The 12677-nt window shown below is 39.2% G+C and overlaps 1 protein-coding gene across 2 annotated transcripts in view; it reads left to right on the top strand.

Annotated features, from left to right (window-relative positions):
* Positions 1 to 12677, top strand: part of LOC138089973 (nesprin-1-like) — a 103448-nt gene that overhangs the window by 31015 nt on the left and 59756 nt on the right. For both annotated transcript variants that reach the window (XM_068985552.1, XM_068985551.1), the window contains exon 10: positions 2807 to 2973. In XM_068985552.1, the coding sequence (XP_068841653.1) occupies positions 2807 to 2973 (167 nt within the window). The remainder of the gene's footprint in view (positions 1 to 2806; positions 2974 to 12677) is intronic.

Genomic DNA, 12677 nt, shown 5'->3' with positions numbered 1-12677 from the left:
AAATTATATAGAATATTTTCAATTTGTGATGAAATAGATTGTCTGCTGATAGATAATGTTCAGTTTTTGGATTCTATCTGCCTGTTCAGTAGGAATTATTTATGTGTATTCGTTTTCTTTGTTTTTAATCAGAGTATAATTGATTTATTGTTTGTTTTTAAAGAGGTAAAAATCACTAGAGAGGAACTAAAAGAAAAAATTCCTAGGACCCATTAAACTGACATTTTCTCTATAAAACATGATTTATAGACAGTTACAGGAATGAGGACTTTTCTGGGAATTTTAGCTTCATCTTAATTTCAATTTATATATGATGATGCAAGTATTTTTTTATGTTCAAATGTTTCCAGAATGTTTTTCATGTCTATATAGGATGGGTGAGATTTAATAGCATTTTAAAGTGTTTTTGATGGTTCCAGTGGTGTTTCCACACTGCATTTGAACAATTAATCATTTAAATTTTATATTTCTCTTAAGCACTTATTGCCACCTGAGATACCAGGCATGTTCCTGATTTATTTGTTTGCTATCTGTCTACACTGGAAGCCCCACTGGACTGTGAGCTTTATGGGAACAGGAACTCCGTCAGTTTTGTTCACTGCTGTAGCTCCTGACTTCCCAGAAGTACTCAGCCATTATTTATTGAATAAATAAACAATAGCTTCACTCATTCTGAAAAAATATATAAATAAGTATTAGGAAAAATTCTCTTTGTCTATGAAGTTATTTATATGTTGGCTTTGGGAATTGTATTTTTTTTTTCTCTATGGGTGTTCACAGGCACATATACAGAAAAACAAAAACTCCGAAGCCAAGATGTGATATCAATAACTTTATAGGTTTACACTTAAAAGTGCAAGTTCTAAGCATCAGCATTTCTCTTGGGTCCGAGTAACCCAATAGAACATCTTATGGAAAAACCCAAATGAACTTTTTGATTAACCCAATGTATTTAATATTGTAAAGCTTTAAAATGTGGTCTGAGACAATACATATTTCATTTAAGCATCTGTAACAGTTCTACCCTTTGCTGGTTTATGGGTGTCAGAGAATGTTCTATTAGGCATGATTAATGTAATAGGTCTTATAGTGAAATTTGCTATAGAATAAATTTTGACCAAGCGTATTTATACTCCACTTGATTTTATCATGAAATTTAAGATCCATGTTTTGGGGGTATGGAAAAAACTGTCTCTTGAGCAAAATGCAATCATAATTTAAAATTTAGAAAAACTGTACCTTGACACACAAATAATTTTGTTATACTCTTTAGTAACATTTAAAATATCAAATATACCATTTTGTATATATATATAATAAGTTATGGACTCTAAAAAAATCTTCATGTGCTTGCACTATGTGGTGTCTCTTTTGTAAAGAAAAATAATAGTCTTGGTAATTTTTTCAACTTAGGATAAAGAAATTAATAAACAGACTGTAACTATGATATGGGTACCTACTGGCATTAACACTCAGCATTTTGCTTTAAAAGACAACGTAGGCAGATTATTTTACTATAAGTGCTATTCTAGGGTTAGAGTGATTCCATTGACATTAAATGTTTCTGAGTAAAATGATCTCAAATTTGTAATGGCATATTGTAACTGTTAATAAGCATTCATTTCATTGGTCTTTGATTCCTGCCGGGTTGAAGTAACATAGAAAGGTGAGTGGGTGGGGTACTGAGCCTGAGGACAGCATTCAACCCTGAATAGAATGAAATTTCACTGGCTCCTCCCATTCTTTGGGGGCCCATTTTACTGACTTGAAAACGTAACTCTGTTCCCAAGGTAATTTTAGAGCAATAGAAGGTTGAAATACCCATAGCCTTATAATACCTGTGTTTGTATATTATTTTCATGAGAAAATATTTGCTGCCTGCCTAACAGAAGCTTAAACCAAAAATGAAAAAATTGATTCTAAATTTTGGATGCTGTCACTATGACAAGAAACTAAGAGGACCATTGGTCCAGAGGCTGGGGGGAGGGAAGAGGGGCACAGATAGGGGTCAAGAGGAGATGGCCTTTATCATCCCTTAAATCATACTGTTCAGTGGTCTATCTCAGTGACCTTACTATAGACCGTATTGAGAGCCTGTCCTGCTTACCTAAAACAGTCTTTCGGAGGAGCTCCTATAGAAACTGGGTAAATGAGGGAGATTTGAGGCCCACTGATCCTCTAAGAGGAGACTTATGTCAATGATTTATGGGTTATAAAATCAGTATTTTACACCGTATAGAGGATAGCTCCTTAAAATGAAAGTAATCTTTTAAAACATTCTGCACAAGTAACAATTGACATTCACACACACAGGCACACACGTATGTATATTTAGATATACACACATGCAGACACATCTTATAAGCCTCTTGGCAGTTAACTTGTAGGAGGATTGATTCTAAATATAACGTGGTTGGTGATTACAGCAATAAGGTATAACTTCCCAGCGTTGAAATTCTTCAAGTTTTGTCTTTTGTTTCTGTGTATATACTTATATTTTTTAATGCCTATTTTAAGTAAAAAGAAAGCCCCCCCCCTTTAAGAACATCTATTCCCTTTAAAAACATCTATATAAAAATTCAATCTGCACTTTGCCTACGTACTGAAAATCTGGACTTTGCCTAAATACTGAAAATAGCAGGTACCATTACTTCCTATGTACTAGGACTCATATTCACATAGCGTTCCCGATGCCCAAACTATTTCCAAGCTGTAGAAAACTGTAATTACCCTGTTTCTAGTAGAGCTAGGCTGAATACATCAAGAACATGCTTTCTGACCTCTGTGATTGCTATTTATCACTCAGGATTATCAAGAGGAAATTGCAGTTGCCCAAGAGAACAAAATACAGCTCCAGCAAATGGGAGAACGGCTGGCCCGAGCCAGCCATGAAAGCAAAGCGTCTGAGATTGAGTACAAACTTGGCAAGATCAATGACCGGTGGCAGCACCTTCTGGACCTCATGGCAGCCAGGTAAAAAGAACCCCTGTCAACAGGACACATGTGCAGAATCTCAGCGCCTTCAGGCCACCTTCCATTTCAGCTGCAAGTCATCTGATAAATCTCTGCGTTCCTCATCCCACCACTTTAGTTCATGTTTGTCTCATAAATGTCACTTTCGTTAACTTTAAAATTCCCATTCTTGCTTCACAAATTCAGCGGTGGTTTCATTTAACTAAAAGAGAGAAAGACATATCCAAACAAAATCCGTGCCCAAGGGAAAAGTCTTTATTCTGAGGCTTCATAGTACTCAACTTCCTATAAGAAAGAAAGTGAAACCACTGACAAGTATCTGTGGAGGGTGTGTTTGTCTGAAATGACAAAAAATATATATACATATATATTATATTATATTATACATAAGTGTGTATTTATATATTATATATATTTATAAAATATATAAAATTATATTCCTACTATATTTCTTATTAGTAAGATGTGGGAATGAAGCTAATTATTGTCCCTTTGCTTAGATGTAAAAATAACCTGCTGCATTACTGTATTTTGTACTTAGCTTTAGTGATATCTGTAAGCATCTGCTTCTTGTCTGAGAGGAATATTACATCAGTTTTTATTGTGGAATTGTTACTGAAAGGGCAAGGTGGGGTACAGCTGCTCACTGCTCAAAAGGCAATAAACAGGCCAGGTTGGTGAAAAGGAAAGTTTGCTTTATTTCAGATGCCACCAACTTGGGGAGGTGGGGTGGACATCTGTCCAAAGGCCAACTCCCCCCGCACCACCACACACACACACACACACACACACACACACACACACACACACACACAGCAACCAGGGGGCAAGAGCTTTTATAGACAGAAGGAGGGGCTACATGCAGAAACAGCACATTCAGCTCTGACAGTCATCTTCAGATTGGTCATCGGTGGTCTGACCAGTGTCATTTTGATTGTTTTAGTTTAGGTGCAGTTAATCTGTGCCAAGGTGCATCTGTTCCCGTTTCTTTGTGGCCAGGTCTCAGAATTGTGACAACTCATGTTCTGGGCACAGTCTGATCACCATGTAGTTAACTTCTCCACCTGGTGTTGTGGTATCTATAAGACAGCTCACAGGATATGGCTCAGAATATTATCTATAGCCCTTGAGAAAGGACTAAAGGTCCTTGACTATGCTTAATGACCACATTATTATTATTTAGTCTTCTCTATTTTCCTTTGTTTCTACAGTTCTTACTTCTCTGATTAAACTTATTCTTTGACTAAGGTTTTCCAAAGACAAAAGGCAGGCAGAGGACATGGGTGGGAGGTGGGGGGGGGGGTGCAAGGACCATAGGGTTCTGCTCCATTTCAGAAGGCAGAGTGAGAGAAATATAAAAGTCAAAAAGAAAAAATAATATCTGAGAAACTTTACTAGCAGTATATAAGTCTGATATGCTTGAATGAACTATTCTGTTATTTGACATAAGGGTTATTTTTAAAGGGAAAAGCTGGATAGATGCTTTATTTGAAGTGAACTTTGCTTCATGTGGGACTATAGCCTCCATGAGGGCAGGCGTCTTTGTCCGTTCTGTTCACTGGCTATCACTAGCACCAAAAACAGTGCCTGAACACAGTTTGGACTCAGTAAATATTTGCATGAATGTATGAATGAATATTTGAATGGACAGTCTTCTTTATAGAAGTTAGGAGAGTTAGAATGTCACAAATGCTTCTGATTCACAGTTGTTTTGGAGCCATCCCACAATACACTTTATAAAAAATCTGGATTATTTCCCCGAACAATGAAGGTAGATGTGAAATAGTGCCTTTTGAATACTGTGTGCCCCAAAAAACTGCATATGGGCATGACGATTCCATATGTTGATTTTGAAAACATTTAGTTTAGGTTTTTTCTATAAGGGAGTTATCAAAAAGGGTCTAATTTATGAAGCAGATGAGGCTATAATTTTAGTAAGAATATAATAAAAAGGGAACAAGTGTTACCCAGGTTTTAAAATGTTAGACAGTAGGACTCTAGTAGCTAACACTGAACCTTTAGCTTGTCCCAGTGACCATGCTATAGGCTTCATGTGCATCTTCTTATGTGTTTACAACATCCTTTGAGATGGGTATTATTGTTATACCCATTTTCCAGGTGTGGAATACTGAGGCTCAGGCTTGCTCCTAGTCATGCACATACTGAGTGGCAGAGTCTGCATTCTTTGACTCTACAGTCCATGCCCTGCACAGTTCTGCCTGCCAAGTTTGTGACTTCTTTGTCCCTGTTCTAAGAAATGCAATTAAAAGGAAATTGGGTTGTTATTTATTTCTACAGGACTTCCTGGTGCCTTAGTGATAAAGAACCCACCTGCCAATGCAGGAGACGTGAGTTCGATCCCTGGGTCAGGAAGATCCCTTGAAGAAGAAATGACAACCCACCCCAGTATTGTTGCCTGGGAAATACCATAGACAGAGGAGCTTGGCAGGCTACAGTCCGTGGGGTCTCAAGAGTCAGACTGATTTAGTGGCTGAACAATGACAACAATTTATTTCTGTAACCGAACTTTCCAGTTCTGTTTGTAAAGGACTGATAGTGACTGTGAGAGATTTTGGGGATACAAAGACCGAGGCCCTTCTCTTCAAGTGGGCATATAGACATGCAAAGAATTCAAGTAAAATGACTCACTAAATGCCCTGATAAAAGTATATAAAGAGATGGAAACTTAACAGTTCAGCTTAAACTACTTGAAGTATTTAGGCGTACGTAGGTTTTAGAACCTCAATACCATGTTTAGCCTCACTTCTCAGGCACTGATAACCAAACCTTATTTCAGAGGGAGGATCTGAAGCCTTTGTGCTAAAAAATACCCTTCTTTGGGAAGCCACCTACTTGGTAAACATCCCTGGATTTTTTTTGGCCGGATTATGACTCAAAGATTGATTTGCATTGCCATGTGATCCATGGTAATTTGCAATGCCATGTTAAAGTAGCTAATATTCTTTTCCAATTTTTAGTGCTTCAATGCTGTGGAATATGGGGCTGCATGAAATCAAAATTTTTTTAATTTAATAAAATTTAATCACAAGCAATTAGTTTAGTGTATGCCCAGCTGTTAGACAACATTATATAAAATGAACTAAGTGTTTACTCCTCAAAGTCATGCTTATTTATAACTTTTCTGTCTAGTTTTTGTTTGTTCATTTTTGTTTTTTGGGGGTATTTTTGGCCACATGACATGGCCTGTGGGATCTTAGTTCCCCTACCAGGAACTGAACCTTCACCCCTGCATTAGAAGGGAAGAGTCTTAACCACTGGACTACTTAGGAAGTCCTCTGTATAGTTTATTCAACCAAGAATTTTTTTAGATATTACTTAGTTTATTCTTCCAAAGACATATCAGTAAATTTGAATCAATTGAATACAGGGTATACAGGCTTCCTAGGTGGCCCAGTAAAGTATCTGCCTGTGATGCAGGAGACTCAAGAGACATGGGTTCAATCCCTGGGTTGGGAAGATCCCCTAGGTTAGGAAATGGCAAGCCACTCCAGTATTCTTGCCTGGAGAACCTCATGGACAGAGGAGCCTGGTGGGCTACAGTCCATGGGGTCACTAAGAGTCGGGCATGACTGATACACAGATGTAATACATATTGTCCATTTCTAATTGTCTCTTTCCAACATGGACGGTATGACATACTGACTGTTGGTTTGTCCTGAGGTTTAAGTCCACGCTGAATTTGTAGTTCTTGGAGTATCTCCTAAGTGGCTCTCAGCCATCACATTTGCTTTCTTTCCATTGTTTGGTTTACTGGCATTTTGCTAGTGCACAGGCTAGATGCCCATCTCCCACACCCGTCTTCAACTGTGACCTGCCAGTTGAAATACAAGTTTCTATGATTCAGTCTCATTCCATCCGCCTCCCTCTTCTAAAAAAATTTTTTAACATTGATTCATTAAAGCAGAACATAACTTGTCTTTTGATATTTTTATGTTGTTTTGGTGCTTTTTGGGGAATAGAGAAGTTGTTATTGAAGATGATCATATTTTCAGGTGAACAGCTTTCCAGCTAACAGAAAATGGGGGGGGGGGGAAGAAAGAAGATTCACAGATAATAACCTGTTATGTACGAATAGAATGCATAACTTTGAGTCAGCTTCCTATTACTAGTTGATTAGCTAGTTTAAACCATTCTAAGTGCACAGTAGATGTGTTTTGCATTGAATTTTTAAACTGTCACCAAGCATTGTCAGCTTTTTAAGATAACAAAAAAATTTGCAGTTATTTTTAGGGCTCAATGGATAAGGTTCCAGTATGCTTTCTAGTCCTACTCAGTCCAACGTAACAGTGACTGGCTACATGCTATTTAATGGCTATTTAAATGAGCTGAAATGGAATACAATTCATTTAGAATTTAATTTTAATTATGGTCAGTTGCACAAGGCACGTTTCCAGTGCTCAGAAACCACACAAGGATAGTGGCCACCTTATTGGATCCTGCAGACACAGAACATTTTCATCATCCCAGAAAGCTCTGTTGGTCAGTGCTAGCCTAGACGAAAGCATTTCTGAGCTTTCACCTTTAATTAAGAGTCAATGTAATTAACAGTCATCAGTGTAACTGATAATTTCTGTAATACTGTCTTCAAGGATTCTAGCTCTCGTTTCTGAACCCCATGCAAAAACCCAAATGGCAATTTGCCAGAGCCTGGACTGACAGAAAATGTCCTGTAGCCTTAGTTGTTCAGAGCTTCTAATAAATAGAGAATGCTTTATTCCACATTTCCCATCTTGGTATCTAGGAAGGTCAGATTCAAGTTGTTTCCTCTGTTGTGATGACTTTCCTTTTTTTTAGTTAACTGGACTCTCCAATAGAAGAATGTTCTTCTCTCCTCACCAAACCTAAAATACTCATTACCAAAACAAAGCACACATTAGTTATGTGTTACTTCAATAATGAAATTGTTAGTCCCCCAACTCTTTGAGATCCTATGGACATTTGCCCTCCAGGCTCCTCTGTCCATGGGATTTCTCAGGCAAGAATACTGGAGTGGCTTGCCATTTCCCACTTCAGGGGATTTTTCCAACCTAGGGATCAAACCCAGGTCTCCTGCATTGCAGGCGGATTCTTTACCATCCGAGTTACCAGGGAATCCAGTAAAGTTATTATTTTAATAATAGCTTTATTGAGATATAATTCACATACCATACAACTTATCTATCAACAGTATTCAATTCAGTGAATTTTAGTATGTTCACAGAACTCTGCACCTTTCATCATTGTTGTTGCTCAGTCACTAAGTTGTGTCCAACTCTTTGTGTCCCCATGAACTGCAACACACCCGATAGTCCTTCACTATCTCCGAGTTTGTTCAAATTCACATCCGTTGAGTCGGTAATGCCATCCAACCATCTCATCCTCTGTTGCTCACTTCTCCTTTTGCCATCAATCTTTCCCAACATCAAGGTCTTTCCCAATGAGTTGGCTCTTCGAATCAAGTAGCCAAAGGATTGGAGCTTCAACATCAGTCCTCCCAGTGAATCTTCAGGGTTGATTTCATTTAGGATTGATTGGTTTGATTTCCTTGCTGTCCAAGGGACTCTCAAGAGTCTTCTCCAGCACCACAGTTCCTAAGCATTAAATTCTTCAGCACTCAGCCTTCTTTACTGCCCAACTCTCACATATGTACATCACTACTGAAAAAAATCATAGCTCTGACTATATGGACCTTTGTTGGCAAAGTAATGTCTCTGCTTTTTAATAGGATATCTAGGTTTGTCATAGCTTTCCTTCCAAGGAACAAGTGTCTTTTAATTTCATGCCTGTAGTCACCACCTGCAGTGATTTTAGAGCCCAAGAAAATAAAATCTCTCAGTAGTTCCATCTTTTCCCTTTCTATTTGCCATGAAATGATGAAACAAGGTGCCATGATCTTAGTTCTTTGAATGATGAGTTTTAAGCCATCTTTTTCACTTCCTCATTGACCCTCAACAAGAGTCTCTTGAGTTCCTCTTCTTTTTCTGCCACTAGAGTGGTATCATCTGCATATCTGAGGTTGTTGATATTTCTCCTGGCAATCTTAATTCCATTTTGTGATTCATCCAGCCTAGCATTTCACATGATGTACTCTGCACATAAGTTAAATAAGCAGGACAACAATATACAGCCTTGTCATACTCCTTTCCCAATTTTGAACCAGTCCATTGTTCCATGTTCAGTTTTAACTGTTGCTTCTTGACCTGCCTACAGATTTCTCAGGAGACAGGTGAGGTGGTGTGGTATTCCCATCTCTTTAAGAATTTTCCACAGTTTGTTGTGATCCACACCATTAAAGGCTTTAATGTAGTTGATGAAGCAGAAGTAAATGTTTTTCTGGAATTCCCCTGATTTCTCTATGATCCAGCATATGTTGGCAATTTGATCTCTGCCTTTTCTAAATCCAGCTTGTACATCTGCAAGTTCTCAGTTCACATAGTGCTGAAGCCCAGCTTGAAGGATTTTGAGCATAACCTTACTAACGTATGAAATGAGCACAATTGTTTGGTAGTTAGAACATTCTTTGGCACTGCCATTCTTTGAGATTAGAATGCAAACTGACCTTTTCCAGTCCTGTGGCCACTCATTGCTGAGTTTTCCAAATTTTCTTGCATATCGAATGCAGCACTTTTATAGCATTCTATCTTAGAAGTTTTAAATAGCTCAGCTGGAATTCCATCACCTCCACTAGCCTTGTTTGTAGTGATGCTTCCTAAGGCCCACTTGACTTCAGACTCCAGGTTGTCTGGCTCTAGGTGAATGACCACACCTTCATGGTTATCTGGGTCATTAAGATCTTTTTTGTAAATTTCTTCTGTGTATTCTTACACCTCTTCTTAAGCTCTTTTGCTTTTGTTAGGTCCGTACTGTTTCTGTCCTTTATTGTGCCCATCCTTGCATGAAATGTTCCCTTGATATCTCCAATTTTCTAGAAGAGATCGTTAGTTTCCTTTTCTATTGTTTTCCTCTACTTCTTTGCACTGTTCATTTAAGAAGACCTTCTTATCTCTCCTTGCTGTTCTCTAGAACTCTGCATTCAGTTGGGTATATCTTTCCCTTTCTCCCTTGCCTTTCGCTTCTCTTCTTTTTCAGTTATTTGTAAGGCCTCCACTCTGCTTTCCATTTCTTTTTCTTTGGGATCATTTTGGTCACCTCCTTTACAATGTCGCGAACCTCTGTCCATAGTTCTTCAGGCACTCTTTCTATCAGATCTCATCCCTTGAATCTATTTGTTGCCTCCACTGTATAATCATAAGGAATTTGATTTAGGTCATACCTGAATCACATGGTGGTTTTTCCTACTTTCTTCAATTTAAGCCTGAATTTTACAATAAGGAGCTGAGCCACAGTCAGCTCTGGGTCTTGTTCTTGCTGACTGTATAGAATTTCTCCATCTATAAGTGCAAAGAATATAGTCAGTCTCATTTTGGTATTGACGATCTGGTGATGTCCATGTGTAGAGACTTCTCTTGTATTGTTGGAAGAGGATGTTTGCTATGACCAATGTGTTCTCTTGACAAAACTCTGTTAGCCTTTGCCCTGCTTCATTTTGTACTCCAAGACCAAACTTGCCGTTACTCCAGGTATCTTTGACTTCCTACTTTTGCATTCCAATCCCCTGTGATGAAAATGACATTGTTTTGGGTGTCATTCTAGAAGATCTTGTAGGTGTTTATAGAACCAGTCAACTTAAGCTTCTTCAGTGTTTGTGTTTGGGGCACAGACTTGGATTACTTATGATACTGAATGATTTGCCTTGGAACCAAACCAAAATCATTCTGTTGTTTTTGAGATTGCACCCAAGCACTGAATTTTGGACTCTTTCGTTAACTATGAGAGCTACTTCATTTTTTCTAGGGGATTCTTGCCCATAGTGGAGAAGGCAATGGCACCCCAGTCCAGTACTCTTGCCTGGAAAATCCCATGGACAGAGGAGCCTGGTAGCAGTCCATGGGGTCGCGATGAGTCCGACACGACTGAGCGACTTCACTTTCGTTTTTCACTTTCCTGCACTGGAGAAGGAAATGGCAACCCACTCCAGTGTTCTTGCCTGGAGAATCCCAGGGATGGGGGAGCCTGATGGGCTGCCGTCTATGGGGTCTCACAGTGTCAGACACAACTGAAGCGACTTAGCAGCAGCAGCATGGGTCACACAGAGTTGGACACGACTGAAGCGACTTAGCAGCAGCAGCAGCTTGCCCATAGTAATGGATGTAATGGTCGTCTGAATAAAATTCGCCTATTCCCATCCATTTTAGTTTACTGATTCCTAAGATGTCGATGTTCACTCTTGCCATCTCCTGCTTAATCATGTCCACTTTACCATAATTCATGGATCTCAAAAACAGGAAAAACAAATGCAATTTTTAAAAACTATGGAATGCCTCCTGTATACAAAAGTGTATTAAGTATTAATACTTCCTCTGCATATTGCCACATGGCAGAAGCTGCAAACTCTCTCAGGACTGGATTACTATATGACTAATATTCAAGGCTTTGTGGGCAGAACAGCCTCTGACAAAGCCCTCTGCTGAAAAATCCCAAAAGCAGCCTTAGGCAGTGTGTAGAGAAACATAATAGATTCCAGTAACATCTTATTACCAAAGCAGGTAGTCGGGCATAGTTTCCAGACCCCTCTGGGGATATAAAGATGAAAAAGAAAAGGATTCCCCAAACATAAGAGTGATAAAGCAAGGATACAGGGCTCTTCACCTGAGAGCCTCCCCTCTTCTGTTTCATCTTCCTGCCCTCTCTCTCTCTGTCTGGACCAGCCAGCTCCTAATTCTTCTTCATGTTCTTCCTTTTCTCCAGATTAGATCACACCCTTCTTATCTGGTGGCTCAGACGGTAAAGCTAAAGCGTCTGTCTACAATGCGGGTAGACCTAGGTTCCATCCCTGGGTTGGGAAGTTCCCTGGAGAAGGAGAAGGCAACCCACTCCAGTACTCTTGCCTAGAAAATCCCATGGACGGAGGAGCCTGGTGTCCATGGGGTCGCAAAGAGTCGGACACGACTGAGCGACTTTACTTACTTTACTTCTTATCTAGGCTTTCTGTACACAGTCGGTAGCAGTTCCCTTGTTTATAATCAATATCCCGTTTTGAAGACTACTGACAGTTTCTTTCCTCTGTTGAAACGTTCAGTGTATCAAGCTTGATGGCCACAGTAACCCCAGAACCTAATGTAGTTCTTTGCAGGTAGTAGTCCCTCCAGTATTTTGTCGAGCTTCTCAGCCTGAGACACAGCGTGTGAAAAGCACCCTACATGCAGATAGTAATACAGCAGAGCCTGGGCTTGGGGCTTCACTTGCTTGAATTATAAAATGTTTCTGCTTCACCTGCACTGTGATATTTGATGAATTACTCATCCTCTCAGTACTTCAATTATATGGTGTAAATGGTTATCAGGAGGATTAAATGAGGTGGTACCTGTAAACCACTTAGCACAGTGAAGCAGCTCAGTCAATAAATGTCAGCTCTCATCCTAGAGGGAGTTTAGAGGCTCATGGAGAATAAGGAGGGCTTTGCAAAGTTGAATCAGCTGCCCCCAGTAGGAATTTCAGTCCAGTGGGATCTCTGCCCAAACTAGAAGAAAAAGAAAAAGTAATTCTTGGAATTTGTGGGTGGTATTACCTCATGGTGATCCATTCAGAAAAGTCATTCCAGAATCGGAAATGCTTTGATGCAGCAAGCTCAGAAATGACACCAT

The sequence above is a fragment of the Capricornis sumatraensis genome, chromosome 13, assembly GCF_032405125.1.
Source record: "Capricornis sumatraensis isolate serow.1 chromosome 13, serow.2, whole genome shotgun sequence".
Lineage (NCBI taxonomy): Eukaryota > Metazoa > Chordata > Mammalia > Artiodactyla > Bovidae > Capricornis > Capricornis sumatraensis.
Note: the sequence above shows the minus strand (reverse complement) of the source record. Positions and strands in the feature narration are given on the sequence as shown.